Source organism: Amorphotheca resinae, assembly GCF_003019875.1.
Source record: "Amorphotheca resinae ATCC 22711 unplaced genomic scaffold M430scaffold_6, whole genome shotgun sequence".
Taxonomy (NCBI): Eukaryota; Fungi; Ascomycota; class Leotiomycetes; order Helotiales; family Amorphothecaceae; genus Amorphotheca; species Amorphotheca resinae.
In genome coordinates this window covers 1,871,755-1,893,836 of record NW_020194476.1, presented here as the reverse complement: position 1 = coordinate 1,893,836, position 22,082 = coordinate 1,871,755, and the positions used below count along the sequence as shown (strand labels likewise).

Sequence of the window (22,082 nt, the reverse complement as noted above, 5' to 3'; positions counted from 1 at the left end):
TCTTAATCTAAAAATTCGTCGATTCTGAACCCTTCCAATCATATCCAGCGAGATGCCCAGTCTTAGCACTCTCCCCAATCTCCAGGAGAATCCGAAAGCTTAAATAGAAAGATGTTTTGTCCTCAAGAGTCCCAGTCACCAACGTCTGGAACGGGTTCATCTGTCCACAAAAAGGATCAGCATCCTTTGCACCAACCAGCCTCAGGATTTATGAAGATGAAACATACGCATTCCGCACAACAAAGCCTGCCATGTCGTTCACAATTGCTTTTGGTTGGTAGAATACCTAGGTGCTGGTGGAAAAGGGGGTCGATATTTACCCCTGAATCCTTATCGTAGGCGATAAGACATCGGCATCAACCACAGTCGTCAGAATTTCGCTTCGGCATCGTCACCAATCTGCACCTCAACTGCACCCATGGCCGAGATTTTGGATTCCTGGACAATCGCCAGTCTTCTGTTTGGTCTTTTGCTGTTTGTACTGTCAATCATGGGCCTATTCGGAGGCAACAAGTTCAATGTCCAGGGCAAGGCAGGTATCCGCAGTCTCGTGCAGCATGCTTGAGCTGACCTTCACAACAGACGGTCCTTCTCACCGGAGCCTCGGAGGGCATGGGCAAAAGCGTAGCCAAGCAATTGGCTGCCAAAGGCGCGAATATCATTATAGTATCGCGGAATGTAGACAAGCTGAAGGAGGCGTTGGAACAAGTCAAGGTACGGGCGGCCTGCGTTTTCCATCCCACCTCGATGCTAACCGCATCTCACCACGCAGGCCGCGGCAGCAAACCCCTCAGCTCAACGATTCCAATACATCAGTGCCGACCTCTCCGACCAGGACGATGCTGCGCGCGTCGTCGCCGAAGCCTCGGCCTGGAACAATGGCCACGCCCCGGATGTCGTATGGTGCATCGCCGGCGCGTCATACCCCCAGCTCTTCCTCGAGACGCCGAAAGCGATCATGCGGCAGCAGATGGACATCAACTACTGGTCGTGCGTAGATATGGCACAAGCAATCTTGGGCTCGTGGCTCGCGCCGGCATCTAGCAGCAAGGGGCGCGAACGGCATCTTATATTTACGAGCTCGGTGGTGGCCTTCTATCCCGTTGCAGGGTATGCGCCGTACGCGCCTAGCAAGGCGGCGATCAAGAGCTTGAGCGATACGTTGGCACAGGAGCTGCTCCTCTATGGCGAGGATGTAAAGGTGCATACCGTGTTCCCAGGCACCATTTCGAGCCCTGGGTTGGAGAGGGAGAACCAGAGTAAGCCGGAGATTACACACATACTGGAGGAGTCGGATCCGGTGCAGACGCCTGATGTGGTTGCTGCAAGAGCTATCGATGGGCTGGAGAAGGGGCAATATCTAGTTACGGTTGGCTGGCTTGGTGCTGCGATGAGGGCTTGTGCGTGGGGTGGCAGTAAGAGGAATAGTTGGGTGCTGGATACGTTGATGACTTGGGTTACCAGTCTTGCCTGGCCATTTGTCGCATGGGATCTGGATGGGAAGGTGAAGGCTTATGGGAAAAAGAATGGCCATCCGAGCACATACGCAAAGACAGCGTCGGCGTAGACCGACTGTCGTACGGTCGATAACCAGTGGTAATATCAGCGATACCCAGGCGTCCATGATTCGATTTTGCTCTCACAGTCGGCTTCATACCACTTTTCATTGTTCTCATCTACTTGAATGATTAAGAGTGAAAGGCAAGTATCTCACATCTATCATCCTCGTGGCGGAAGAGGCTATTCGAGATTTAGCCCCTACAATTGATTCCAAGTGATTCAGCAATCTCTTTCTAGAGAATAATTTTTTTGTATTTCACGGAGGGCGGAGAGAGAAGGCAAGTTACGATTGATTGAACACAGAAAATAGCAGATATCTTATCTGGAGTCGACACCGACATAGCAAAAGCCAATCCCTGGGCTTCCGACAGCTCTCACCTTCGTATTGGCTGTGCCCTAAGAAATTACAAGGGCCAAGTTATCTTTGCTTCGAAGCCATCAAAGGGACGATTGACGAGGGCACTGTATACTACATGAGAATCGGCATGTGTTTCTGTCCCTAGTGCGAATCGGTTGAGCGTGATCACTTCTCGATATCGCGGGTTTTGATCGAGCATCTGCTTTACACGTTGCAGAGAAAAACGCGTCTTTCCCTTGACAGCTCATTGATGGAAACGTCTTCTGATATGGACTGTGAATCCGAGTCTGTTCATTTGGTCTTGTCTCTCTGATCGAATCGCAGCTCCGAAGGTAGATACGGCTCAGACCTTTTTGAGAGCAGTTACAAAGCCTCTTGGGAGAGTTAATTGAGCATTGACTTAAGACCCGAGTGAGATCAGGCCTTCTGGGCTTTGCCAGATGTTGTCATGAGGCACGCGATCATGTCTCTGTCTATTCTGACCCATGTCAGAATTTAGGGCACAGAGAGATCCTTCGAAGTAACCCCCACGACTTCAACCTTAACGGATTCTACAGCCCTTCTGCGGTATGATCGCGGCTGCACCCTGCGCCCTCCATGGAAGGTGTGACCAAACGGCCGAGGTATTGTGCTACACTGCTACTGTACTCGTATGGCTGCCAGAAGCGAATTAAAGTTCCCTCAACTCGGGGTTCTGATGCCATCAGAGCTGGCTATTCTCTGTTCTGATCCCAGAAGCGTCGGTAGTCTGTTATCAGTGACCTTGGAAGCCGCAACCAGCCCTTGCTAAGTTGCAAGGTCGAATTCCCTGGGTTTGAAAAGCCAAACATAAGGCGAAACCCCACGAGCCTCAAGAGCCAGGAAGGGTTTGTAATGCTTCATAATTGCGGCTTCTAATTCTTTGTAAATTCGTTCTTTGCTGACTATGCAGTTTGATCGACCCGCTTCTAGAAAGCTACGAGTCCTGTGCGATTCCATTGGGGGGATGTGGCATCCAGCGGGAATAACCCATGAAAAACGCTTACGAGTACCGGCGCCAGTTCGACCAATAGGCCTCACTTTGCCTAGGGTTTGTCAACGACATGTGGAATCAAAATGGAAGATCGTCGGCACTTCTCCTTCCACATCAGTCGTTCTACCGCGGCAGGGAACTCGATCCTTACAGTCGATCTTCTCCCGAAACGACTGACATCCGGTCTGTTCAACCATGCCAGCCTATCGACGAGATTTCTCTTGCAAGTTGCAACGTTGTTGAAGCATAATGTGGTTTGTACAACGTTAATTGATGTCAAAACACCTCCCTGTTTAAGTGGTATCGTGGTATTTTACATCGTCTTCCGCAGTCGCCATCTTAGCAATCGATTACGATTGCTTACGATTAACGTCGATTCTAAGTAGAATCAAATCCTTGTGTCGTAGTTTCGACCGATTGAATGCATGCACGACATTCCATGTTGTATCAGGATCATATATACACATCTAGCTGATAGATCTCAAGCCTTTCCCGAGTGAGGAGGTAGTTATTGTCAAATAGAGCGAATTGGTGATCGAATAACGGGACGATATAGGGTGGATTCGAGTGGATTGAATTGAACTGAACTGACTACTTAAAAGAGAACGCGAAGGGAGTTATATACAGGTAAAGGTGGCAAAACCAGCATACCAATTATAGCATATGTGGTAATCCAAGTACTTGGTACGAGGTATGCGGTAATAGGTATGCGGTAATCCATGTACTGGATACCAGGTATGCGGTAATACGCAAAATCTGACTTCTGATGACGTTATTACCAAATTAGGCAATAGGCGTGACATTCCCAGTTTCCAACAGTTATGGTGTTGCGAAAGGCCAGAAGCCTCTATCTGGAGATCTCAAGGAGAGTTTATCCTTACCTCTGGTAAACTTCTCGATAATTGTTCCTTCGAGTATGTTGACTTGGATCTGTTCAAAGATCTATCATTATAGGCGTAGTACAGTCTACGTAAAATCCGAGTCAAGACCGTTTCGAATAGGGATAATCTATCAAATCTTCTTGGGTATATCGCAGACGCAATGCTTGGCTTGGGTATCAGAACGACCTCTGACCAAGGATGTTATTGGGCATGTTCCCAGTTGCTACATCAGGCTCCTGGTCTTCGGCTCCCACCGTTTGGGCTGGGTCCCCAATGGAGACCCCTCAGTCTTATCGATGAGATAGTTCTGGACCAAACATTTATAGCATTGCCACTTGTCTCCTTGATATTTTCCTTCAACTCAAATACTTCCACTCTGTCTGTTATCCCTCGCAGCTTTCCCATTCATCATGAGCACGGCATCTGGCCCTATGTCGTCAGCGGAGGCAGCAGAGCAGGCTGCCAGAGCCATTGCACAAAAATCGCACGAGAAGACGGCTGCCTACTTTGCTGCTTCAATGTTGGGGCTGATGGCAGTATTCACAATTTTCCACTGGATAGGAAACATACTACAAGATCACCGATCTGATAACGAGAATGCCTTATCAAGGCCCTTCATTATCATATCGAGGTAAGTATCCCTCTGGAGGATCGAAACGTCTCTAAGATCCTGCTGCAGGGCTGTGAGAAGTGTGCTGCTCCGAAAGTTTCCCGGGTTCACAAGTACAGGACATGCACTTGTCTTCCTAGTCTACGTTGCCATTAACTTTACGCTCATGTTTCAAAACCTTCATGGCGACCTACCAGGTAGCTTCGCGGGGAGGATGGGCTGGTAAGTTGTATCTATTCTGGAAGCTATCAACGGATTGACAATATCAGGATTACGGCCTGCAATATGGCGCTCATCGTATTTCTGGCGTTGAAGAACACCCCTCTCGCTTTCTTAACAGCCTACTCTTACGAACGTCTGAATATCCTTCATCAGGCAGCGGGGTACTGCACGGTCTTTTCCGGCCTCCTCCACGCCGTCGTCTCTCTCGCCACCCTGTCTCAAGCTAACGCTCTCAAAATAATGTTGCTGCGCCCTCAGGTCATGGGAATAGTTGCAGGGTTCACACTCCTCATAATACTAACCACCGCTCTTACCCTAAGAAAGAGATACTACGAGGTATTCTACGGGGTCCATGTCATCATGTTCATGCTTATCATGATCTCACTCGGTCTTCATCGACCCTATCTTGGTCTGAAAGCTGTCTATGTCTTTATCTTTACGGCTTGCATCTGGGCTCTGGATCGCCTCTATCGCATTGTTAAGATCAGTTCGCTGGCTCTCGGAAACACTGCCACTATTAATCCGTTGCCGCACGGAGGAGTCAGAGTCGTGGTCCGCCGCACACCGTGGAGAGCCGTATCTGGCTCACACGTATTCCTGTGGGTCCCGAAGATCAGGGCCGTGGAAACACACCCTTTCACTATCGTATCAACCAATCCACTAGAACTTGTCATTTCAGCACACGACGGCTTCACTAAAGACTTGTTGTCTTTCGCTTCTGAGAATCCGGGTGCTGTGCTGAGAGCTTCTTGTGACGGTCCTTATGGGACGCTCCCTAACTTCTCTAAATTCGACCATGTGGTTCTGGTTGCTGGTGGGAGCGGAGCTAGTTTTACATTTGGGACAGCTCTCAGTCTGATCCGGAAGATGGATAAGTTGACGAAGAAACCAGTCATCCATTTCATTTGGATTATTAGAGAATATGGTGAGCAACTCCTTTCCTTTGCTCTTCTTCTCAAGAGTAACAACAATTAATACTTCCCTAGAACAACAAGGGTGGTTCGCCAAAGAACTCACAGAACTCAACGCCTCCCCTCATATCTCCGTCACCATCCACATCACCCGCGCAACCCACTCCCCATTCCCTATTCCCAAGGACGACAACAACAAAAACGACAGCGCCTCCCTCACCAGCCCAAGTACCCACGACCCGGAGAAACACAGCCCCGAAAAAACAATCTCATCGATTTCCAGCTCCACATTTGAGAAATCAATCGTCCGGGGACGTCCAGACATCGCGGCGCGGATCCAGGAAATCGTATCGCGGACGGGTATGCAGGAGACGTTGATCGTGGCGGCGTGTGGGCCGGACGGGTTGATGGTCGAGATTAGGAGGGCGGTGGCGGGGGTGGTGGGGAAGGGGGATAGGAGTGTGATGTTGCATTGCGAGCAGTTTGGATGGTAGTATTTTTGTTTGTCTTTGCTTAGGAGGATGGGAAATGGGAAAGGGATTGAAACGTTCAAATGGGATAGAGGAGGTTCGTGATGATACCAGATTAGAGAGGCAGGGTTGTTTTTCCTTATACATCAGGTGGATTTGCAAGAGTTTGGAGCTTAGATGGGAGCATCCTACCTGCTAGCTTTTATGAGTTATGATTTGATAGCATGGATCAGAAGGTAGAAGATTAAGATCTTATCACTGTTGTTTGATAAACTTTCTATATCTGAGCCGGGCTTATGTGGTAGCACAGTATCCTTTCCTAATGTTATATCCCTGGAGATACTCCTATTCTACTTCATCCTCGATTCCTACCCTTGACGACTTTTCTTTCATATGGATATCCAAAGCGGCATTGGACTACCTCATCCGCTCACATCCAGAGTCCCCATATCACCTTGAAAACCAGAAGTAAAAATATTAAATAAAATAAAATAAATAAAAGATAAAATCAAAATCATAGGTTCACAAAGCAGCGCTTCTTCTATATTTTGAATAAGCAGCGATCCGACTATTTAAGAAAGCTGAGGAAATCATTATCTTTCCGGCTTGGAAGTTAACGCGAAAAGAAGAATTTCAATAAGAGGGAGGATTGTTGGTCATGTGAGGGGTAAGAAAGGGGAGGGCGTACCTAAGGCAGGTAAGGTACCTAGGTAAGTCTGGATCACTAGAAGGGAGTGCGATTAGCTCGAGGAAAGGGGTAGCGAAGAAATAAATAATAGGGGCGAAAGGGGTAGCGAGACAACAATGGGGAGAGAAGATGTGATGTATTATTGTACGGATGTTCACGGATATGAATGCGTTATTTTATTGGAAGGATTCAGCTTTTAGCCTTGGATAAAGTAGAGAAAGAAAGGATGGGAGAGAATAGGGAAGAGGTGGAAAGCTGGAGGGTGGAATGAAAGATAGAGGAGGAGGGGAATGAGAATGAATATATGGGAGCTGACTTTTATGGATCCCCCCCTCCAGCACTGGATAAAAACAGGAATATATCAAAGACATGTGAATTCCATTGATACATAATAATATGATTTCCTTCTCCCATGCCTCCCCTGAGTCCCCTCTCTTTGCCCCTTCTCACGTGCCCCACCACAGCATCAATATCATCAGCGTCGGCACCAAGCATCCGCCCCCCTCGATCCGGCCCCCCGTCCCACGATTACTCAACACACAAACACAGATTCTGTTCAGTTCTGTTCTGCGCCACTAGATCCGAAGAGGTATGAACGCCGTTGGAGCCGCAAGGCTGAGTTCCTTGCAGTAGTAGTGGGCGGGGTGGCCTCAGCGGGACAGGGATTCTTACGTTGCGGATGTGCTGGGAGCGGTGGATAGTGCAGTGGATATTGGATAAATCATAGATATGAACGGGTGCGGTGCGGTGAGGTATCACATCTATTTTTCACAATTCCTCATTATTCTATAGAATTCTTTGTTAACGCCCTGGATTAAAATATTGATTATCTATTTATTTTATTTTATTCTCCATTTATTTTTCTAATTTATTTTCTAATTTATTTATTGGAATTGGGAAATCATAGAAACAAAAACAAAACAAAAAGGGCCTGCACAGCGCAAAAACCTGACACAGGTGTGCAGATGCGGACATGTTCGGCTCAGGCAGCGGGATTCGCTCGCTTGGCGGGGCGGGGCGGGGACCGGCGCGCGTGGGTTCTCCCTCCTTGAGCTGTGCAAGGATCATTTGGCCCCTTGGCTTCATGCTTTTCATAGCATAGCGTTGAAGAATAATATTGGAGGAAGAATTATATTTCTGTGTTATCGAATCGAAATCGAGTGGGGAGGATCAACATGATGATCTTCATGATGTAAGTGGTGTTGCGGGTATAGCTAGGTACGTTTGAAAGGTGCGCACATGGCATTCCTGATGGATGTCTGTCTGTCTGTCATGTATAGCTGGATACTACTACCGCACACACACGCTGGAGACGGACTAACTACCTTGACTAACCAAACTATCTTAGGGCTTGCTTGCTTGCTTTCTTTGCTACTTACCCGCCATCCGCGATCGAACGGGCGGGGCATCGAAGCTATTTGCATTTCTTCCTCTTCCCCTTCCCCTCGAAAAAAAAAAAAAAATGTATCTCGAAGGATTCACGACGGGGGGGACCTCCCACCCCCCCTGCCAGTCCCGAACATCCCGAGCAAAGCCGGCAATCGATCTCAGCTACACCGCTACTACTCACTACTTACCTGGATGGCAGTGGCACGCTATCTGGAGGGGAGATCTAGTGGCGCTTCCCGAGATCGAGGAGGGAGGGAGAGAGTTTGGTACCGAGAGCGTGGTCAGATAAGCATAAATCCGTGGTGGTGTGTGGCGGTGGCTTGGCAAGTGAGTGAGTTAGGGACGACGGGGGGGAGGGCATCCGGGACTGGCCATGGACGCTGCTCTTGGGTTTTGATTGCTGATTATTGATTGATGTCGTCGAGGGATTCTCTGCTTGTTCGTTGGGGTGCAGAACTATAGGAGCAGTAGTAGTGAGTAGTTCGCTGGTTAAGGGAACGGTCTTGGGACGGGCCGGGGCGAGGATCAGGAGGGACGGGAAGGGATATGCTTGACTTCAGGTCAACTGTCGACCTCTTGACGGCTTCAGGTTTTGGCCGAAAAGGGGAATGGAGGGCGCTTATATGAGATAGATACTGATACACTAGATGTAAGGTAGGTGTACCGTGTATGTAAATTTGAATTCCTGAGACATATATCATATATGTTTATTACATTAATATAATAAACAGAGTAGTTGAACTCTGTATAGATTACTCTTCACCAACCAGTGTTCAACGGGATTTGAAAGCCAGACATTCTTAACCGATAGTTCTGTCTAACTAACCTCTCGCCTCTCCTCATAAACAACGGTAATAATTAGAGGGAAAAAAAGAAAAATAAAAGCAAGAAAAGGAGAAAAGGAGAGGAAAAAAAAGAGAGAAAAAAAAAAAGAAAAAATCCGAATCCCAAGCCTCGGATTCGACGAGACGTTTCAGAATTCGGGATTGGTTACAGAAACAAAAAAAAAGTCCATCATCGTGACATTCGGACTCGCGCATCTCAAGTCCACGCCGCCGCCCCGCCTTCCGACAGGCCGGTCCAACCGACGAGACCCCAGCAGCAAGGCTTCAGCTGGGTAGGGGTCGTAGCGGACCCCAAGGTTCTGAAAGATCGACGGCGTGCTGCGATGCGATGCGCATGCGATGCGATGATGATGTGAGGCGTGGTGGGAGAGACAGAGATAGCTGCTAGACGGAGAGAGAGAGAGGCCACGCGCGCGACATTATTGCTGGGGCGTCGTCTCAGGCGGGACCCTGGCCCAGCTACAACGCTATCTGCTCGGCATATCATCAGCGCATCGATCACGATCGGATCAGGGTGGATTATTGGGGATGGAGGGGCGTCCAGGATACGATCGTCGGGTTCCTGGGATGAGGATGGGGATGGGGATGGGGCGCTCGCCCTGGTTTGGATGTCTGTCGATTGTCTCCAGAGACTCGGGCATAGGTTGGTTTGTTCGAGGGGGAATGGACGACAGCATTGTACGGTATCTACAGGCGTTGTACTGACAGTGGTCTGGCATGGCATGGCATGGCATAGCATGGATGGTGTATGCACTATGAGGCGTGTCTCTGCGCTTCACCGATGTTTGACTTTCAGAGCTGGCCTCTGCCCGTGCCGCCCGAGATCCAGAGACGCGGGGCCGCATGCAAGTAGCCGGCAGAAGAGAAGGAGAGTCGACACGAGACAGCTTTCACTGCAGAATACTACCATGATTGATTGTCTGTCTGTCTGTGGCTCCTAGAACAGCGCAAGTTGCGCAACGATGGACCGGTGGGACGGGGAGAAGGGAGGCCAAGGAAGAGGATCATTCGGGAGAGACTGGATATATTCCGTCTGTGCGTACCTACCTATCCTCCGTACTGTGGAGGAGAGAGACTGCGTGGTGATCATGACGATGGGGAAGCTGATGCTGCTGGAAGTTGAACCTGGTGGAGAGGGCGATCATGGACGATCAAGACCAGGGGCCCGCCCCAGCACCAGCACCAGCACCAGCAAGAGGCCCCCTCGCCCCCTGGCCCTGGAAGCCCACGCACGTAATTCAGCTCGCCCAGGCCCCAGAACTTGACTACTGTCGCTGCTACTGTACGTTCAAGTGTAGTTCGAGGGTAGTCTTGCCCGCCATCAGTCACTACGCGCGCCTGTCAAGTCTCAAGTGGTAGAATTCTGTGGGGGGTGGCTCTTTAGGGGGAATTGTTAGGAACTTAGGGGAAGCGTGAGAGGAATTATTTTTGAATTCCTCAGACCGTTAGTTTAGAAGGACAACCCTTTGAAGTTAGAAACCTGTTCAAGAGATGCGCTCTTTCAAGACTGATTACTCTTAGTCTCTTGTCTTTTTACTGTAGAGGCCCTCGGCCACCGCTTCCACGCGTAGACAAGTCAGGATAGGCGGATCGGGGATTATTACGCCTTGACAAGCATAGACACTATTGTTACGGTTGTCTTTATTTTGACTTTTATATTACTCTTGCTTTATTGCTTGTTTAAGCTTTTACTCTGTATTCTTTTCCTCTAATCTGATTTGAATTGTTTCATTTATAATCATCCTAATTATTACTCCTTACGACAGGCCGTCCCCCTTCCTCCCAAAGCGCCTCTGCTTGGCCGCCAACCCCACCACAACCTCACCAGCTGCAACAACGTGCTCCGACTGGACCAGCCCTTGGTCGAACCCGTCCCCATCGACCCATCAATGCCCATCATCTACCAGAGCATGGCCTGCCGCCAACGCCCTCGACCAGGGGAAGCGCTCTCGTGGGCTCAAGCAGTCAAGGAGTAGTCCAGGGTCCAGCAGAACTAGGAACGACAGTTCAACTAGCAACTAGGACGACAACAGCAAGGCTAGGGGAACTTGGGAACTGACCCAAGCACCAGGGAGGGGATGGCCTCGCTCCTTGGGCCCGCGGCGGAATAATCTCACTTTCACCCGGAAACAAAAAACATCTTTCTCGTTCATTTCTCCCCTCTCCACCAGCTCCAGCACCAGCACCAGCACCAGGCCACCCCAACGGCGAATCCAATCCCCTCTCCACCGGACCACAACCATACACACTATCCGCAATACGCCATCCGCCATCCGCCAGACCATGCATTGTGCCTCAAACGCTCCACCCTGCTCTTCCTCCTCCTTCACCTTGCGCCGCATCGCCCTCACGGACATATAAGAAGGCCCCCACCCCACCGTTCCCGCCGCCACCAGATATGCTGTTCCAAACCCTATCCTCGTGCCCCGGTCAGAACCATCAGCCCTCATCGATTGCCTCCCTGGATCATCGCGTCTAGCTTCTCGGCTCTTGACATCTTGACATCTTGTATCCTGGATCGGGTCTTGTAGACACTAGATAGTCGCTACCCTCCTGTCTCACGATCGTCGTCATCCCTTTACCTCTTGCGCTGAAAAGTGCTTCTCAACCAGCTCAAGAAAGTCGGAGTGCGCGGGGAGCCATTTCCGGTTCTCTCTGTATGTGAGATTCCGCTCGGTACAGGTTGGTAACTCTGAAGCGCATCTCCTGTGTCTCCAGCTCCCGACGAGCTACCTCACACGAGAGCATTTGCTAACCACCGCGCCGCTATCAGCAAAGATGTCCTCTTCAACCTCCCATTCCCGTCAATCCAAACCCGACGTCAACCTCGCCGAGTGGTATCCGCAGTTTCAATCATGCTACCGCTATTTCCTCGACCACGCCCAGCACAGCACACCCGTGCAAGCTCTGGCCGCATACATGAATATCCGACTCCCATATCAGAGATCCCCAGATCCAGTAATATCTTCTGCGTCCGCGAGCCCTAGTCCAACAGGGGCGGCTGGACGAGCGAAACCACCATCGGGGAACAACGCCGGGCCCGCGCAAGTCGTCTCGTTACTCCCATACATCCGACGGTTAGTAGCTACGGGTCACGATTCGCCCGAGATCTTACGGGGGTTCTTTGGCGAAGATTGGGTTGGGGGCATTGGGTCTTTGCACGATGTCGAGCGGAGGAATTATCTGTTTGCCGCGAAGAGCACCAGCTGGATGAAGGTCAAGCAGGCCTATGATCTGTCGCCGGACGAGAGCTGTCCGTTCTTGACCCCGCTGAGGGAGGCCACGGAGGATGAGATCCAGGCCGCGGAGGCCACATGGAGTGAGTGGCTAGCCATGCAGGATTGGATGCTGGGGCCTCGATCACCAGAGATCATAAAGCGGAAATCTCGGTGATGAATCTGATGATATCTCGGCGTGATGCTCTGGAAGGGGAGGCTCTCTTGAACTATGCTTTGGAATGACGCTCGTCGGTAAAAGACGACGGGAGAGAGAGACGTGATATAGGCCATGATACGATTGTCTTCTTTGGAGCACTTGGAGCACTTGGAGCACTTGCTAGGTGGGCGGTGGGTGATCAGCCGCTTGGTACACCAGGGGGGGGATTAATGTCATAAAGTCGTCTTTCTAGCCCAAACAATAAGTATTCTATAGCTCCCAGCATCTCTGCAATGCAATCGTCGTCGAATGTACTCTGTAACAGCTTCGTAGAACCGCGTCTGTTTCCCCTTTCTTGCGTCTGATACGCGATTCCACCCCTCGTTGCGCGGGGCTGACGAGAGAAGGCTGCCAAGATATTCCGCTTCCGTCCGCGCACAAGCTCGACACCCGCTCCACTCCACTCCCACCAACCCTGCAACCTCACTCTTCAACACCACCAAACCCATCGCAACACCTGCACATCACTTCACACATATATCAGGTCTCAATTCTCCCCGTCGAACAGTAATGATAATGTAAACTACGCCTCCCGAAAACTCAATCGCACATCCCGACACCATGTCATCCACCGAGCCCTGGAGCCAACTCCTCACGCGCAGCCTCGCGACGCGCCTCGACCCGGAAACCTTCACATCTTACGCTGAGCTACTCGCCGCCAAACACCCCGCCCCCAGTTCCTACCTCGCCGATCTCTTTCTGCGGCCCACGAGCACCAACCATGGCTCGCTAGACCCGCGGGTCCCACGGTATCTGCAGGCGCTGCTGGACCTGGGGCTCGTGAACCTCGTGGGAATCCTAGGGGCACTGAGGAGATACTCGACATTTGGGGTTGTGGCTGGGGAGGGGGAAGAAGGGGCCCAGGCTATGGGCGCGGAGCGGGAGGCCAAACAGGCAGGACAAGTCGGGGGAGAAGGGAGGAGGAGGAGATGGACGAATTCATACGCCGTGGATGAGATGCTGTTCTATCGGCTTGCGGGGGCGGTCAGCGCGGGGAAGACACCACGCGGGGCTCAGGAGGCGGCGGAACTGGTGCGGGCGTGCGTTGCGTGGATGCAGATGGTGACGCGGGCGGGCCACGGGGCGAACGAGATGCTGGGCCTGGGAGGACATCCGCTCGCGGAAGAGATGAATAACGCGGGGGTAGCGCTGGGGGTGCTGGTGGTCGCCGTGGTGGATAATGGGCGCGTGGTGCAGATGCTGGGGACGAAAGGAGCGCGGGAGGTCAGGACGCAGCTGGCGAAGGCGCTGGCGGGGCTGGTGCCGTTGTTGGTGCAGAGCAGTGCGCAGACGGCGGGGCGGCTCGAGCTGTTCCGGACGCAGACGCTGGCGGCGATGGAGCCGGTAGGGAAGAAGAATGAGGCGGGGAAGGAGATTGATGATATCTTGGAGGAGGGCATGGGGTTGGGCGTCGATAGTATGGTGGTTCCGGATCTACCAACTATGAATTCGAGGGCGGGGTTGTATATATATTTGAATGCTTTGGTACGTCGTCCCCACATCGTAAAGAGCTCTGCTAACTGGGTATAGCTTGTGGGAAGGCCGCTCATTGATGATAATGCCTTGTTTGCATATCTACATAATCGATATCAGGTAGGTTCGGTGGTGTGTGAGAAGGCATCATTGCTGATTCGATTAGGGCGACGTGCAATCTACAAGCATCGATCTTATTCTTGCATCCTTCGACATCTTGGCCAATGCCAAACTTCACAATGAACGCGCGCAGACGACGACCATCCTACGCTCATTTCTTATTAATAAAGTCCCTCTGCTCCTCACCACCCTCTCGGCATCGTTCTTCCCACCCCTCACTGCCGAGTACTGCATCACGGAAGCCCTGAATCACGTAGATACTAACGTCTTCCCAACGCTCTCGACACTCTTTGATGAGTCGAGTAGTAATGATATGTTTTCGGATTCTGTGCGTCAGGACTTCTGCTTTGCATGTTGTTTGCATGGCTTGCTCGAGGAATCGAGTATTGAGACTCTGCTTGGTGACATCCCGATGCAGAGCTTACCGGCGGGTGGAAGATATGTGAAGGAGGAGCTCGTGCAGCAGTGCTTGTCCGACCCGGAAAAGGTCGAGGGTATGATTGATGAGTTGGAGCACATGGATGGGAATGTTGGGGCGGTCAGCCAGGCAATTACAGAAGTACGTGCTGTCCTCACCCCTGTTAGACTATGCTGACAGTCACAGATTATTGGAAGGCTGTGTAGCAATAAGGAGACGATGACTCTGAAGACTATTTGCAGTTTACTAGCTCGGAAGTCGTCAACTTTGGATATCATGCTGCTGTTCGATAAGCCCATCACGATCCTGCAACCTATTTGCGACCTGCTAGATAATTGGCACTACGACGAAGACCAAGTCGAGTACCAACCAGTCTATGAAGAATTTGGCGCCATCCTCCTTCTCGTTCTCTCCTTTGTACACCGGTACAACCTATCAACTGCCGACCTCGGGATCCGCTCCTCTTCCTCTTTCGTCGCCAAGCTCCTGAACCAAGGCCAATTATCCCGTGCTATGGAGAACCTGACAGAACAGGAGCAGAACCATCTGGACGGCTGGATCCGCGGCCTCTTTGACCATGAGAGCGGCGGGCTTGGTGATGAACTCATGTCCTCGTGCCCGCCCCAAGATTTCCACCTCCTCGTTCCTACCTTATTCCACCACATTGCACTGGCATGTTCGACAAATTACCTCTCGGACGAGACACTCAAAGGCGGCTTAGAACTATTCGTCGAGCCTTTCCTCCTCCCCTCCCTCATTCCCGCCATCACCTGGCTCGCCTCCCACCTCTGGGAGTCCCGCGGCGATGCCAACGCCGTACTCCAGATCCTCTCCGCCCTCGTCACCAACTCCGCCTCCATCTCCAACAACATCGAAGCGTCGCAGATGCTCAACTCGGTCATCAACATCATCGCCAAGAACCTCGAGCACAGCCTCCGCTGGCTCCAGCGCGCGGAACCGCAACGCCAGGACATCGAGCCCCTCTCCAAAGCGCTCCGCGGCAATCTCGGCTGGGAGCGGCGCGGCGCCAGCGACCACACGGAACTGGAATCCTGGACCAGCACGCCCGGCGGCGGCCTCACCGTCGCCATCAAAAACACGATCAGCGGCCTCGTGCACTGGGGCCTGAACCCCGGCATGAACATCAACCCGGCAAACTACACGCACCGGCAGATCCTGGTGGGTCTGAAGCTGCTCGGCGCGCGGCGCCTCCTGCACACCATCATCGACGAGGTGAAGGCGCAAACAGAGGCGGGCAACGGGCCCGCGGTCCTCGACGTCGCGACGGCCATCATCTGCGCTCCGGACGCGGCGACCTGGGAGTCGTCGGCGGCGGCGGGGCTCGAACAGCTGCTCGGGTCCGGGACGGCGGCGGTGCGGCCGCAGCGCAGGATGAGCCTGCGCGAGGCGCTGAAGATGGAGGCGGAGCAGGCGCCGCGGACGTATAAGCAGGACGTGTTCCAGGCGGAGACGGTGGTGCGGCTGTATCGAAGGGTGGAGGCGCAGGCGGTGGTGCCGGTTGGAGGGGCGAGCATGCAGGATGCGATGGAGGTGGAGAGGGAGTTGATGAGTGGGTACATGGGAGGTGGGGGGATGGGGGGAGGAATGGGGGGAGGGATGGATGGAGGAATGGGAGGCGGGATGGGAGGCGGGATGGGGACGGAAGATCTGTTTGAGGGGATGGGAGGGGGTGAGGGGTTAGATGGGGCAATGGGGTTCTAGATGGAGATTTAGAAGATTCGTTGTATAGTAATCAGCGAAGGAAGGAGAGGGGGGAAAAGGGAGGTATTGATCGGATGGAAGCAAAAGAAAGGAAAGAAAGAGAGAGAAGAAAAAAAAGGAGGAATACCGAATGTAAACTAGGATTTAGTCCTGAGATGGCGGGACCCAGGGATATAGGTACATGTGTGCTAGTAGCGGAGTGTGTGCTGTTCCTATTATTTATCATTTCCGGGCTTGTATTTGTTTGTATAGTGGGTGGATGGGATAGATAGATAGATATATGGTTGCTTGGTGTTAGGAAGGAGGGCGTGGGTAGGAAGTAAGGTTGAATCAAGATATCACAGAAGCACACACACACAGGCGTGCAATAAAAGCATATCTAAGCAAGCAAGCAGACACATAAATAAATAAAATTTAAAAAAAAATGGAATTCAACAACAACAATGGTATCTTCAAGAGCCATAAGCGGCAACAAGATAAGATAAGATGATTCATTACGCAGAGCCCTTCTTCCTGTTCCTCCTCATCATGCGCTTCTTCTGGATGATCTGCTCTCTACGAGCCAACCTGCCCTCCTCGCCCGGCGGGAATCCCGGCTTGAATTTTTTGGTTTCGGATTTTTCTTGTTTGTTATTGTCTTTCTCGTCACTTGATCTGGCCCCCTTCGCGGGTCGCGCACGCTTGATGAAAGGCTTACCCTTCGCGAGCTTCATGCCAGGTTTGGTAGCAGCCACGCGAGGCTTCTTCAGGGGCGTCTTGGCGAGGGGTTTCTTTTCCTTCTCCGGGAGCTCGCCGCGCTCGCGCGCGGCCTGGACCTCCTTTGATCGCTGTCGGGCTTTTTCTTCTTTTTCCTTGCGGCGCTGGACGACCTGGGCGTTCTCGATGGCGAATTCGACAATGAGTCTTTGTTTCTTGCCCGAGGAGTTGGTGACTTGGTGGCCGTTGAGCCATCGGAGGCCCATCAATGCCCATCGGTGACTGCTGTACTCGATGAATCCGTAGCCGCGGGATCGGCCGGCACCGCTGTCTTCGGGGACCTTGGTGCCTTCGCGGCCTTCGAAGACGATCTTGGATTGGCGGACGATTCCTTTGCCTTTGGCTTTTCGTTGCTTCTCGGCTTCGCGCATCTCCTCGCCGCCACGGGCCTCTTCTTCCTTGGACAATTGGGCGCGACGGCCTTCTTTCACGTCTTTGGCAAACCCGACCACGGCTTCGCGGGCCAAGGCTTTGAGGTCTTTGGAGGTGATGTTTCGGGGTAGGTTGCGGATCGACAGACGGGTTAGACTGAGATGGAGGGTTGGATTATTCTCGATGAGCTTTTTCCTTTGCTTCGCACTGTCCTCGCGCATCTTGATCTCGGAAGGCGCGAGCATTTCATAGAGAGGCGTACCGGATGGGATGGTTCCCTCTGAGAGGAGGTACAGCCTGCGTTTATCTTTGTCGCGGTTGTCTCGATACTTTGTGCCCAGCTCGGTCAGTTGGGCCGCCTTTTCCTTCTCCACGGCTTTGGCTACTTGGAGGACTCGGCCTTCGATAGTATACATGCCGGTTAAATCGGCATTCTCATTCTGGAGAACCGAGTGTTTGACCTTGGGGCCTTCAGCCAACTTGTTGGCGCTTGCACCGGTGGACTGATATCGCGGTGCATTTCGGAAGCAATTATCTGCATCCTCGACTTTGAAGAAGCAGACAAAGCCGGTTCCTCGGGGACGGTCGGTTGCACGATCCATGACAACTCTGGCGTATCTGACCGGCCCGAATTGTTGGAAATGCTCTTTGAGGTCGGCATCAAGGGTCGTAAAGGGGAGATTGCGAATGAAGAGGGTTGAAGAATTGTCTGTGATCAACTCCTTCTGCGGCTTCTCGTCCACGCTTTCCTCATCGTCCGTGGAGACATCATCATCCTCGTCCTCTTCATCCATATCAACATCCATATCAGCATCCTCATCATCGCTTTTCACATCCTCGTCGCCGCTCTCAGGCTCAGATTCCAATTCATCCCCAAGATTGCGCATGAAATTTGCAACATCATCTTCCTCGTTCTCGGACTCCGGTTTCTCTTTCTTCAATGGGGCACCACCATCCGAGTCCTCGTCCTTTGCATCTTCCTCATCAGCCCCAGCGGACTTGTTCTGACTCTCCCAAACCTCCTTCTCAACTGCCCAATCCACAGCAAGTGTCCTGCCATCAACCACGGTTCCATTAACAGTAGCCAAAGCCTTCTCCGCATTTTTCCTGCCTCGCATAACCACAAATCCAAAGCCTGCCTGCGTATCCTTAACCTTAGGCAAATTGGCGTGCTTCACCTTTCCAAACTTCTGGAATAACTCCGTCAACTGCTCTGGTGTCTTGATGCTCCACGGCAGATTGCGTATGATGAGTTTGGATGGTTTTCGAGCTTGAAGCAACTTCTCCTCCCGAGCCTTCTTTAGCGCAGCAGCTTCTTCAGAAATCGCACTTTTCTTCTTGGCTCCTAGCACGCCATTCGTCCCCGCCTCTCTTGATCTTGGTTGTGCAATCTCGAGTTTCATCTTTCGGCCAAGGAAAGGTTTCCCATTGAACTCATCCATAGCTCTCTGCGCATCTTCGGCATCTGCGAACGTGACAAAGCCATAGCCTTTTGATTGCTTGGTAGCTGGATCGAGCACAACGGTTGCGTGTTTGAGGGGGTAGCTCTGGGAGAATAATTCTGTCAGAGCTTCGCTGGTTGCAATTGCTGGAAGAGAGCGGACGAAGAGGGACCTGCGTGCTGAGGCATTGGTTTCTTTCCGGGCTTTCTTTTGCGGATGACTTTGTTCGTTGTCAGAATGCAGATCCGCAGGACCGTCATGGTCCTCGACAGAACGTTGTCGTTTTCGTTGTTCTGCCATTTTGTGCTGTTGGATTGCACGACTGCACTGTTTGGGCCTCAATTTTCTGATCGGAAGTTTTTGATAGTCGAGAAAAATATCTCGCTTATCAGCACGCTAGTTGATTATGCGCCATCCCTGATTAGGCAGACTTATGAAATACGTCAAGTCTTACCTAATCGAGGTTGAAGGAACAGCTGAGACTTGAAAGCAAAAGGCACGGGATTTTGGAATTGTATTCTGGATATAAATTTGTAGCTCCTGATGAAGATTGATATTGCGCATCTGGGTTTCTCCAAGTCTTTGAGTTGAAGAAAGAAACATATAACGCTTCCCCCGCGCGCAACTCTTTCATCCCATCTTCTGCAGGCAAAGCACGTGATCCCAGCCTCAAACTTCCCTTGTTCTTAGCGCGAATCTCGGTCTACGAGAGGACTCCGGTCGCATCAGCCTCAGCTCACTCGATCCTCCAGCAACACCCGCGGCACCACAACACCAGAGCGTCGCCAACCTCGACTGTCCATCGCGATATTGGCATCCGCCCCGAATAGTTGTATGAAGTAGGATTTGGCGTCGCTGAGCGTTGTCGGGGGCGCACTGGCAGCGAATCTGCGACCGCATCCCCCCCGGGTTCCTCCACTCATTCACCCCTTGCCTCTGGACGCCGAAGCAGCACGAGGTTACAGTTCTTCGAGATTCGAGAGAAGGGTATCGAGGATAGGTCAGAATTACAGAATTCCTCGAAGGCCAGGTCAAACTCGAGGCGGGTGCAGGCGCCTACGAGTTACGATACTAGTTGCTCGTCGAATACAATAGCGAAGTTCTTTGTCGAATTCATTCGAAAATCTCAGATCTCCCCGATCTACGACCGAAATGCCTTCTGACCTCCCGCAAACACCACAGAGCCCTTCTTACGATTCCACTTACTTTCCTTCGAAGCTCGCGGCATCCCCCCGAACCGGTAGCTCGCTCCCCACGCCAGCACACAGCATAAACGGCAGCATGTCTTCGACCACACCAGATGTTGTTGCAGAGGCAGCTCACGTAGAGGATCCCTCAAACAAGCGCAAGCGCGATATTGAAGACGGTGGCGATCGAGATCAGAAGAAGGTTCACCTCGAGGACAGCAGACTGCGTATTGAAGACCTCCATTTGGATGTGGGCGAAAAATACCTTCTCTGCAGAACTCGTAAGACTCCCTTCTTCCTAAGAGATATGCCCTCTCTTCGCCTAGCCGGGCATAACTCTTACCCAAAAGTCCCCCCGCACATCATTAACAGTACCTGGTTAACGTGGACTTTGATGCGCAGCTCATCCGCCTTTTCCAATACCTCTCAAGGAAGATCTCTTCCAGAGGTACGGTCTAACTGATCTCGCTGAGACTGTTGCCCGGAGCAACCCAGATGGCTCGAAGAAAACAGTTCGTAAGACATACAAGGGTCATATCAAGAGGGTTCTCAAATTGAGTGGTAATTTCGACTCGGTGAAGAGGGGGGCCGAGGAGCCTAATTCATTAGTTTCGATGATGTGCCAACCAGATGAGGTATGGAACGCACAATATGCCCAGGCATCCAAAGAAATTGAAACGGGCATACCACAACCAGTTTTGGCAAATCTGGGTAAGGCTGTGACGATGGCAAGAGGGGTAATACCGAAGGATATGTGGAACAGTAGTGTTCTAGGCGAGCTGGTTCCTCCTTCAGCTCCCGCTCAGCCTGCAAAGGGCGTTCAGAATGGAGTCAAGACACAGCAGCCCCCGCAAGCCGCTGGGGTCCGCACAGTCAAGCCCGAGGTTCCACGTCCAAAGAGAAATATCAAGAAGCGTACCTATGGTGATGCAAGTTTTGAGGGTTATGGCGAGGGCTTTGTCGATGATGATGCTCAGGAGACTGGATACTCTACTGGCGATGGCGATGAAAGAACAGGGCGCAAACGACCCAAGAAGGTTTGTACTTGGCTATACCAACACCATGACCCGGCTAACATAACAAGACTATACAATCAAACAGTTTTCAAGGTCCGGTTGCGCGGCAAAATAGTTACGGTCCAGGCATGGTTGGAGTATGAATGCCGGTCCCGACTTCTTTTTTCCAATCCCATGCCCATACCAAGTCACGGGGCGCCGCAGATAATGACCCGTTTACTCGATACCAAACTTAGCTGACAAGACGAGCCATACCTCGCGTTTGCTGGATGGTCTCGAGATTGCTCGCCGATAGCACATAGCGACAGGAGAGCACTCGCCTAAAAGCGCTTGATGAGAGACAGCCGAGCTGTGGGCTTTGGTCTCGAAGCTACAGCCGCAGTGGCTTGCAGCTCTCAATGTATGATTGATGGCACGCTTTTATGCGGCCCCTTGCTTTTGCATTTCTGATTTTAGCGGGAGTCCTGGGTAGGTAGGAAGACGGCTGGATGGGCCTGTATGTGGACAGAAATTCAGAATGCAAAATAAGCATTCCATGAGTACAATTAATATTCGTGATGATGCCCCTGCTGTGAACATGGTGAACTGCAGTCTGACGCTTTTCAAGTGAGACTGATACTTTAGATGATTGCCCTCAACGTCCATCAATAATTCATCTTCTGCCAACTTCCTCGGGCTCTCCCAAGTCTACTCCGTAAGGTATCTGATGAGCCCCCCCCCCCCTCCCCCCGCTTTTTTTTTCCCCATGCCTTTGTATTTTATATCCCTTTTCCACTTCCCACCTTCTGAACGGCAAACGTATATACTGACTTCTCGCAGCTTCTCATAGTCAATGTCGGATTCTTTCTACTTTTAGACATCATTGATTGATTTCTCATACATCGATCCGGCTACTTGCGTGCGAAACTACTATTTAGAGGCTGAACCACCAATTGTCATAATGGCTTTTTGGAAAAGTACTGTCGACATTCCTTGTTACAGATTTCCTCATTTTTCATCAGACTGATACTAGAGATAATGTGTAAGACCAAAAGACAGCGAGCAAAAAGCTCAACTCAATATCTGCCGAAAAGGTATCGAAGAAAAGGGGGGAGGCCGGTGGCCGAGAGAGTGGGCGGTGAGGCTGCAATCACGCTAAGCTTAACATCTCGCTAAATTTCTTGGAGACAGATCGCAAGACCGGAAATCCACCTCT

The 22,082-nt window shown here is 51.5% G+C and overlaps 8 protein-coding genes across 8 annotated transcripts; 5 read left to right on the top strand and 3 right to left on the bottom strand.

Annotated features, from left to right (window-relative positions):
- Positions 1–424: 424 nt before the first annotated feature.
- M430DRAFT_121780 (hypothetical protein) lies at positions 425–1,618 on the top strand. Its single transcript, XM_024861816.1, has 3 exons — positions 425–532; positions 583–714; positions 773–1,618. Exons 1-3 carry the CDS (start codon positions 491–493, stop codon positions 1,565–1,567), a joined length of 969 nt encoding a protein of 322 aa, XP_024721202.1. The 5' UTR covers positions 425–490; the 3' UTR covers positions 1,568–1,618.
- A 2,870-nt stretch (positions 1,619–4,488) lies between these two features.
- On the top strand, positions 4,489–6,048 carry M430DRAFT_102226 (hypothetical protein; the record flags this gene model as incomplete). Its single annotated transcript, XM_024860777.1, has 3 exons — positions 4,489–4,643; positions 4,691–5,568; positions 5,630–6,048. Coding segments are annotated over 3 exons (1,452 nt in total), but the record flags the coding sequence as incomplete, so codon positions are not given.
- A 3,003-nt stretch (positions 6,049–9,051) lies between these two features.
- On the bottom strand, positions 9,052–9,797 carry M430DRAFT_244523 (hypothetical protein). The gene has a single exon (XM_024865067.1). It carries the CDS (start codon positions 9,683–9,685, stop codon positions 9,143–9,145), a length of 543 nt encoding a protein of 180 aa, XP_024721200.1. The 5' UTR covers positions 9,686–9,797; the 3' UTR covers positions 9,052–9,142.
- Positions 9,798–11,502: 1,705 nt separating this feature from the next.
- Positions 11,503–12,430, top strand: M430DRAFT_244512 (hypothetical protein). The gene is made up of 2 exons (XM_024865066.1): positions 11,503–11,603; positions 11,720–12,430. The coding sequence occupies exon 2, from the start codon at positions 11,725–11,727 to the stop codon at positions 12,337–12,339; it is 615 nt and encodes a 204-aa protein (XP_024721199.1). The 5' UTR covers positions 11,503–11,603; positions 11,720–11,724; the 3' UTR covers positions 12,340–12,430.
- A 379-nt stretch (positions 12,431–12,809) lies between these two features.
- Positions 12,810–16,511, top strand: M430DRAFT_58934 (hypothetical protein). The gene is made up of 4 exons (XM_024868765.1): positions 12,810–13,866; positions 13,912–13,974; positions 14,021–14,533; positions 14,579–16,511. The coding sequence occupies exons 1-4, from the start codon at positions 12,943–12,945 to the stop codon at positions 16,112–16,114; spliced, it is 3,036 nt and encodes a 1,011-aa protein (XP_024721198.1). The 5' UTR covers positions 12,810–12,942; the 3' UTR covers positions 16,115–16,511.
- On the bottom strand, positions 16,506–19,015 carry M430DRAFT_35247 (hypothetical protein). The gene has a single exon (XM_024866706.1). It carries the CDS (start codon positions 18,982–18,984, stop codon positions 16,609–16,611), a length of 2,376 nt encoding a protein of 791 aa, XP_024721197.1. The 5' UTR covers positions 18,985–19,015; the 3' UTR covers positions 16,506–16,608.
- A 287-nt stretch (positions 19,016–19,302) lies between these two features.
- Positions 19,303–19,710, bottom strand: M430DRAFT_244488 (hypothetical protein). Its single transcript, XM_024865065.1, has one exon. It carries the CDS (start codon positions 19,582–19,584, stop codon positions 19,354–19,356), a length of 231 nt encoding a protein of 76 aa, XP_024721196.1. The 5' UTR covers positions 19,585–19,710; the 3' UTR covers positions 19,303–19,353.
- On the top strand, positions 19,413–21,449 carry M430DRAFT_35246 (hypothetical protein). The gene is made up of 3 exons (XM_024866705.1): positions 19,413–20,152; positions 20,274–20,908; positions 20,956–21,449. Exons 1-3 carry the CDS (start codon positions 19,837–19,839, stop codon positions 21,028–21,030), a joined length of 1,026 nt encoding a protein of 341 aa, XP_024721195.1. The 5' UTR covers positions 19,413–19,836; the 3' UTR covers positions 21,031–21,449.
- Positions 21,450–22,082: the final 633 nt, after the last annotated feature.

What these genes read in the sequence shown, in the direction of transcription:
- M430DRAFT_121780 (XM_024861816.1), top strand. Translation starts at nt 491, where the DNA reads ATGGGCCTATTCGGAGGCAACAAGTTCAATGTCCAGGGCAAG. An exon ending in AGTTCAATGTCCAGGGCAAG is followed by an intron (nt 533 to 582) that starts GCAGGTATCCGC and finishes CCTTCACAACAG; the next exon opens with ACGGTCCTTCTCACCGGAGC. An exon ending in AGGCGTTGGAACAAGTCAAG is followed by an intron (nt 715 to 772) that starts GTACGGGCGGCC and finishes CTCACCACGCAG; the next exon opens with GCCGCGGCAGCAAACCCCTC.
- M430DRAFT_244523 (XM_024865067.1), bottom strand. Translation starts at nt 9,685, where the DNA reads ATGCTATGCCATGCCATGCCATGCCAGACCACTGTCAGTACAACGCCT.
- M430DRAFT_244512 (XM_024865066.1), top strand. Translation starts at nt 11,725, where the DNA reads ATGTCCTCTTCAACCTCCCATTCCCGTCAATCCAAACCCGACGTCAAC.
- M430DRAFT_58934 (XM_024868765.1), top strand. Translation starts at nt 12,943, where the DNA reads ATGTCATCCACCGAGCCCTGGAGCCAACTCCTCACGCGCAGCCTCGCG. An exon ending in ATCTACATAATCGATATCAG is followed by an intron (nt 13,975 to 14,020) that starts GTAGGTTCGGTG and finishes TGATTCGATTAG; the next exon opens with GGCGACGTGCAATCTACAAG. An exon ending in TCAGCCAGGCAATTACAGAA is followed by an intron (nt 14,534 to 14,578) that starts GTACGTGCTGTC and finishes TGACAGTCACAG; the next exon opens with ATTATTGGAAGGCTGTGTAG.
- M430DRAFT_35247 (XM_024866706.1), bottom strand. Translation starts at nt 18,984, where the DNA reads ATGGCAGAACAACGAAAACGACAACGTTCTGTCGAGGACCATGACGGT.
- M430DRAFT_244488 (XM_024865065.1), bottom strand. Translation starts at nt 19,584, where the DNA reads ATGCGGTCGCAGATTCGCTGCCAGTGCGCCCCCGACAACGCTCAGCGA.
- M430DRAFT_35246 (XM_024866705.1), top strand. Translation starts at nt 19,837, where the DNA reads ATGCCTTCTGACCTCCCGCAAACACCACAGAGCCCTTCTTACGATTCC. An exon ending in ATACCTTCTCTGCAGAACTC is followed by an intron (nt 20,153 to 20,273) that starts GTAAGACTCCCT and finishes TTTGATGCGCAG; the next exon opens with CTCATCCGCCTTTTCCAATA. An exon ending in GGCGCAAACGACCCAAGAAG is followed by an intron (nt 20,909 to 20,955) that starts GTTTGTACTTGG and finishes TAACATAACAAG; the next exon opens with ACTATACAATCAAACAGTTT.